This window comes from Ipomoea nil, unplaced genomic scaffold, assembly GCF_001879475.1.
Source record: "Ipomoea nil cultivar Tokyo-kokei standard unplaced genomic scaffold, Asagao_1.1 scaffold2494, whole genome shotgun sequence".
Lineage (NCBI taxonomy): Eukaryota > Viridiplantae > Streptophyta > Magnoliopsida > Solanales > Convolvulaceae > Ipomoea > Ipomoea nil.
In genome coordinates, this window is record NW_017618922.1 from 1,169,596 (window position 1) to 1,175,999 (window position 6,404).

General features: G+C 38.1%; 1 protein-coding gene across 1 annotated transcript; it reads right to left on the minus strand.

Annotated features, from left to right (window-relative positions):
- Positions 1-1,477: 1,477 nt before the first annotated feature.
- On the minus strand, positions 1,478-6,018 carry LOC109153532 (putative E3 ubiquitin-protein ligase RF298). Its single transcript, XM_019301393.1, has 3 exons — positions 5,844-6,018; positions 3,098-5,270; positions 1,478-2,266 (listed from the first exon to the last, which is right to left on the minus strand). The coding sequence occupies exons 2-3, from the start codon at positions 5,261-5,263 to the stop codon at positions 1,724-1,726; spliced, it is 2,709 nt and encodes a 902-aa protein (XP_019156938.1). The 5' UTR covers positions 5,264-5,270; positions 5,844-6,018; the 3' UTR covers positions 1,478-1,723.
- Positions 6,019-6,404: the final 386 nt, after the last annotated feature.

Below are 6,404 nucleotides of genomic sequence, written 5' to 3' on the forward strand. Positions count from 1 at the left end.
TAATGCTTTCCAATGAATGTATCAAGTCTCAAGCAGATTAGGAATCATTATATTAGCCTATATAAAGAACATTTTCAATCAATAATAGAAAAGCATAAATTTTACAGAAAAATAAGAAGTCTGGGATCTGAACAAAAATCACATTCTTATTCATCTTTATTCAATTACCCCCTTCAACAAGTCAAATGTGTGCAATTTCACCTGCTAGCTGCTTCCCTTTCGGTTGCCTGGTGACGTGGAGGCTAGAGTTGACAATTCTTTTCTTTTTCTCTCCTCGTTCTTCCTAGCTAATGGCGTGTCTTTCTCACTGAAATTTCTAAAATAGTTTATCAACGCCTAGTTTTAAAAGCTCAGAGACATGAACACTACAAAACCTCTTTCCAAGATCACCCACCGGAGTGAGGGTGCGAGCTAATAGTTCTCCGAGGATTGGGCACGGGAAGATCCAAAGCCATGGTCGGAGGAGCTCGCCTCGGAACAAGCGGGCAGAACGGGCAAAGAAGATGGAGTTGCCCGAGAACTAAACAGATGGAGATTATATCTGGAAACAAAAACCGATTATGATGCATGTTTTGGGTTGGCTAATGATTCACCACTCTATTATTTCAAAATTCTTGACGTTCTTGAAGCTTCATTTGTTTGTACAATTGAGTAATGAAATCTTCAGCTTTGACGTTGATCATCTGTAATGAATTCTTCAGCTTTGACGTCGATCATCTCGTCGCAGCAGATGGGGTCAAACACCTCGTCGGGATCAAATGCCGGATTTGGAAGAACTTATTGCTTATTATCTTTCTTTGAATCCTAGTGCAATGGGCTAAACCTACCTCCTAAGGAAGCAACTTGGGGACAGGATTTACTGCGGGGAGAATATTGTAATGATTCCAGGCTAGAAGAAAGCATTTAGCTGTATCATATTGTTCTTATATCCTCCTATGTCCCCGCAGTAAATGCTTGAAAGGGTATTGAATTTATTTCCTCAGCAATAGTCACTAAGGAGTACAACACTTGTGATCGATCTTGCAGCAAGAGTAATCGGAGTATATCGTCTTCACTTTTCTCACTCAGAGCTGGGCATTGTTAGACTGTTATAATTCTCCAAATTAGTCAACTACATAAGATAGATGGTTAGTTGAGTACATGATTGGAGGAATAACCGAGTTAAGCGCCGACTCGGCTGAATTGGACACCGACTTGGCCAAGTTAGGCGTCCAACTCGACGCCTAGGGCGCCTAGTCAACCAGCAAACTAAAAGCCGCCTAGGACTGAAATCGCATTGGCCTAGGGGCACCTAGCGATTTTTAGTATGGAGCTATGAATAGTAGGGGCGCCTAGACCGATTTTTACAACACTGATTGGGATAGTGTAATCAACATGAAATTAGCAAAACACATCCAGATCAATAGTTTACTACAGAAGGGTTCTTCATTCATTAGTATGGAGCTATGAATAAATAACATAGCATGTTTGAAAATACTTGTAACAAGAAAGCCACAAACTTTATTCATGTGAAGAGAACATGATTTACAAACCTCACACATAGCATAAGCATCTCACTTTATCTCTATAGTATTTTTTTTTTTTCTTAATTTAATTGGTCAGTCATGGACACAAACTACAGTATAATATTGTTTTTGAAAGGTTATCCAAGTGCATTATTCGTATGCAGGAGTTCCACAACAAATCATTATTTTTGATAACTTATCTCTCTTCCAGAAGTAAGCTAAGAGTGAGCGAAACGTACACAAATACGCTGCTGGATTAGGCTCCTACAAGAAGGACAGTCTTTCATCCCCTGATTCTTGTGGAGCTCATTGCATGTTGTACATACTACCTGGTGGGCACATGGAAGGAAAACGACAGACATCTCTTCAGACAAACACATGACACACTCATGTTCCCGCTTCACCCCACCAGTGTTACAGAAATCACGAAAGTCTGCTATCAATCTTGAAATATGATGTGTATGGCTTTCCTTTGGCTCTGGAGGAGTTTTGAGGTCTGTCACTTTACTTGCATAGCTTCCATCTATGCCTCTTCTAAGAGCAGCTATTTTTGATGAGTCAGTTTTCAGCCTCAACTGGGATATTTCCTTTTCTAGCTTCTCAATATCCTCTTTATACTTCTGCAAGTTGTCTTCTGCTTTCAATTTTATCATATCTTCCTTGGATTTAAAAGAAGTCTCAATTTGTTCTCTCTCTTTCCTTAGTGAGCTTGCCTGTGAAAGTAATTCTTCCTTTGCAATCTTTTCTTGCTTCCATTTAGCCTGTGAGGTTTCAACATTTGAATAAGAGCACATCTTACCAGGATATACCATGCATCACTACATTACTTCATAAACTAAAGTGTCCATCAAACTGCAACTGAGAAGCTATATAAGATGATTGGCATTTGGCAATAATAATGACTTCTTACGATGGTGAGGGTTTATCTTCTCCATGAATCTAGTACTGAAAAGCTCTCAACACCACTTTTATGCACAGTCATATTTACTAGGCAGTCATATTTACTCTACTCTAGGAAGTTGTAGCTTTGAGAAGAGGAGTAGTTTTTCAGCATTTATCATGCCCTTTCATATGCCTTTCTCTATGCCTATATATATGGTTGTAATTTGGAGAACTTTAGAGACATACAATGAAATAAAGTATCCTTTCTTCCTTTTCCCTCTACTGTTTTAAACACAAAGGAAAAGGCCAACTGTATAATTAGACAAACAATATAATATGATTGCTCAAATACAGTGTTGAGGAAATAAACTTAAAAAAAAATTTCTTTTAAATCAACCTTCAACACTCCCTCCCACCCCGCCCCCCAACCCCACCTAAAAAAGAGAGTATCTCTAAACTACGATGAGAAAGAGAATGTGTTGTTCTTGTGCATGAAGTATGTAACCAACATATAAGTTATTCAAGTTAAATTGCATAGGTTATTCCAATTGCTGAACGGATAGTTTCATACTTTCTAACTTAAATGGAGATCAACCATCAAAGAAATCTTACGCCCATCATTTGCATATACAGTCTAACTTGTGGATCAAGTGAAGTGCAACTGTCACAGTAGAAACAGGTGCAAATTTGGAAATATTACTTAGGCATACCTCAATTTGATTTTGGAGATCCTTAGCTAGCTCCAGATCTTGTTGCAGCTGAGCCAACTTTCGTTTTTCAGTTGCAAGTTCATCCTGGAGCATAATTTTTTGCTTTTCCCAGGAGTGAAACTTCGCAAGTGTCTTCTTTTCTCTCTTTGATACCTCTTGACAGCTTACAGCTGACTCTGCTGCATGCAATTTAGCAGCTTCCATTTCCCTCCTTAATGCAGCATTCTCAACCTCAAGCCTACGGACGGCAGCATTAGCTCGATCCACCTGCCCACTGGCCTTACCCAAGGCACTAGCCATCTCTGTCAGCTTTTTCATAGTGTTTTCCTCCAAAGTTTGCTTTTCTTTTTTGAGCCTCTCAACTTCTTCTTTCTCCTGCCTGAGTGTCTTAAGCTCAGCTTTGTCTTTGCTTAGTCTACGGGCAGCTTGCATAACCTTCTGATTAGCCCATTCTGTCCACTCTTGAAGCTGATTTTGTAATTCACGCACCCTTGGAACCAGCTTCAAAATCATTTCATCTTTCTTGTCCTGTGTAGCCCATTGAGTGATGTGTTTTTCATTTTCTGCAGTGCTACCACAGGTAGGCACCTCATCACTATGGTTGATAGGCATTTGGATTGAGATGCATTTTGCAGGCACTGGGAGAGAATTCTCAGTGTCAGTGACTGATAGTGAAGGAGTGGTATTGACTGGTGGAAATAGAGATGGGATGGTTGATTTAGGCAATGCAAAGGTGGCATTAGCATTCTCTGAACCAAACATGGGAGTTGAAGAAAATCCAGTGCTTGTCGAGACATTATGGCCTTCAACATAATTAGTCTTGTTCATATTTATTGTGGCATTCTTCAGATTCAATCCAGTGGAGTCAGCCACAGCCTTGAGTTTTTTATCCAACAGAAATCCACCAAAATTACTAAGCTTTCCAGATCTAGACCCTTTAGAACCATATGTTCTGTAGTGTTTCTCCAGATGAATAGATTTCTGTCTGAGAATATACTCCCTCTTGGTGGTTCCAGAAATTTTCCGACTGCCAACAAACTTCTCTGCGTGTAGACCATGGGATGTTCCAGCTGCACTAAAGGGCTTTTCAGCGGTGTTAAACAAATTATTTGAACATTCTTTCTCAGTCATAAGCCCATTGAGAGCAGAAGAATGAGGTTTTACATGTGGAAGTGCTGCTGCTGCAGCTGCAGGTGTGTCCGACAGAAAGGTGTGCCCATATGGAGTTGAAACAGTGTCAGGTGTGACTGATGGACAATAAGCACAAAAAGCTGAAGGAGTTGATTTACAAGAAATTGAAGCATTAGATTCGATACTTTTAGCCTCTGCTTTCAATGGAGGTTGCAAAGAAGCCAATGAATTTTCATTCGAAGCCCCGTCCCCTACAAAGCTACTCAAAGGATCAGTGTCCAATGCACACGCATGGGACACATTCATGTCACATACTAATAGGCACCACATTGCATCACCAGTGCTGAAAAAAGGCCTAACCTCCCGCAAAACACAAACTAATTCAGCCAATACATACTTTTCCATCTGTTGCAAGTCCTCAAAATAATACTCCCTCGATGAATCAATTACTTGGCCACTGTTGAGAAACGCTAGTGCATTGTCCACTATATTCGACACAATGTCCTTGCTCCCAAAGCAAAAACCAGACCTCAACACAGCCTTATTTGCAACCTCTTCACTATAACCGCAAGCTATTATTTTCTTAATCGCACTCTTGTAAATTGCATCCAAGTTACTCAATACAAGCTCCTCCAGCTGAGATTCCGTGAGATCACTCCAGTCAGCATCACGAAAATCTTCAGTTGCTTCAACATCCTCTCTTGCCCGACTAGGCTCTACATCCGATGACCCTACTGCACATGATAATCCGAGGTCAAGTTTCAAACCTTCTGATTTGTCATGTTTTACACTACACATATCACACCCGCTGGAGTTCCCATGGCTTGGGATTATTCCAAATTTATCTACAGAAAATTCATAACTCGTGCATTCATTCTGAGTTGTAGGGATGATCTTATTCGTATCGGCTAAAGGTGGATCAGCCCTGAATTTCCTCTTATTCCTACTCCCTTTTTCCGACACTTTCATAACTTGTGATATCTGAGTAGTAGTAGTTGTTGTACTAGTACACGCCTTTGCAACCATTGATGCCATTCCTTAGCTGCACATTAAAATATCTTTCAGAACTTCATTTCATGTAACTAATACAAATGGGCGGACTTTTACACTGAACGTTCAACAAATACTGAAATCCACTGCTCACATTAATCAAAATTCAAAAATATAATCAAGAAAGGAAGCTACAATCAGCTTTTTGAAGGCATTTCATTAACTATCCATCTTCAACCCAATTCATCTACTGTTAGTGAGTCTAAATCATCAATTCAAACAATCAAATATAAACCATCAAATCGCAAAAACGATACAAAATTCATTCGATGAATTCAGTAATCCTTATGATCAACAAGAATCAAGCAAAATTACCTGCATCACGCACATATCTATTGAATCAACAGAAAACACATACACAGAAAAGATAACCGAACATTGAATATAATTACGCAACAACCAACCTAGGATCAACCCGAATTCATATCAGTAATCAAAATCAACTCATAGATCAAAACAATTAAGCTAAAAATCAAGAAAATTTTGCTTTTATTCCCATTAAAGATCGTTATGAAAAGATGCAAATTTCATAGAAAAAATAGGGATTTCCCCGATGAATACATACCAGATTTGAGCTACTTTTTCAGCGATCAAAGGTAGGATAAATCTAAGAGCATCGGAGAGAGTAGGAGAAACGACAGTCTTGTTTTCCTCCTTATTTATTTATTTTGTTTTTTATATTATTATTATATTCTCTCAATTTTAAAGCATTGAGATCAGAAAATCTCTCCTGCATTTTTTATTTTATTTTTTATTTTTTGGGTTGAAAACTATTTTTATTGAATTATTTTATTTTACTTTTTTTTTTATCAAAATATTTTTTGTTTGACACAACCAAGATTGATGCCTCAGCTCTCTATATATATAGATATAGATGGAGTATTTTAAGGCATTTGGCCTAACTATGGTTAATAGCATGGACCATGTAGTGTTAAAATTTTACCGTACTTTTTTAGTATTTATGATGTCTAATTCACCATTATATTATATTTTTAGTACTTATATTATCTATAATTCTTTGAAGGATTAAAAATTTATTATTTCCTTTCAAAAAAATTATTATTTAATTGAAATGAGTTTTGTTGTAGAAATTTCTTCTCTCTCTCTTTACCGAGCATTTGGTTGG

Excerpts from the sequence above, each read along its gene's own strand:
- LOC109153532 (XM_019301393.1), bottom strand. The coding sequence starts at position 5,263 with ATGGCATCAATGGTTGCAAAGGCGTGTACTAGTACAACAACTACTACT. Across the intron at positions 2,267-3,097 it reads ATCTCCAAAATCAAATTGAG|GCTAAATGGAAGCAAGAAAA; the intron begins GTATGCCTAAGT and ends GAAACCTCACAG.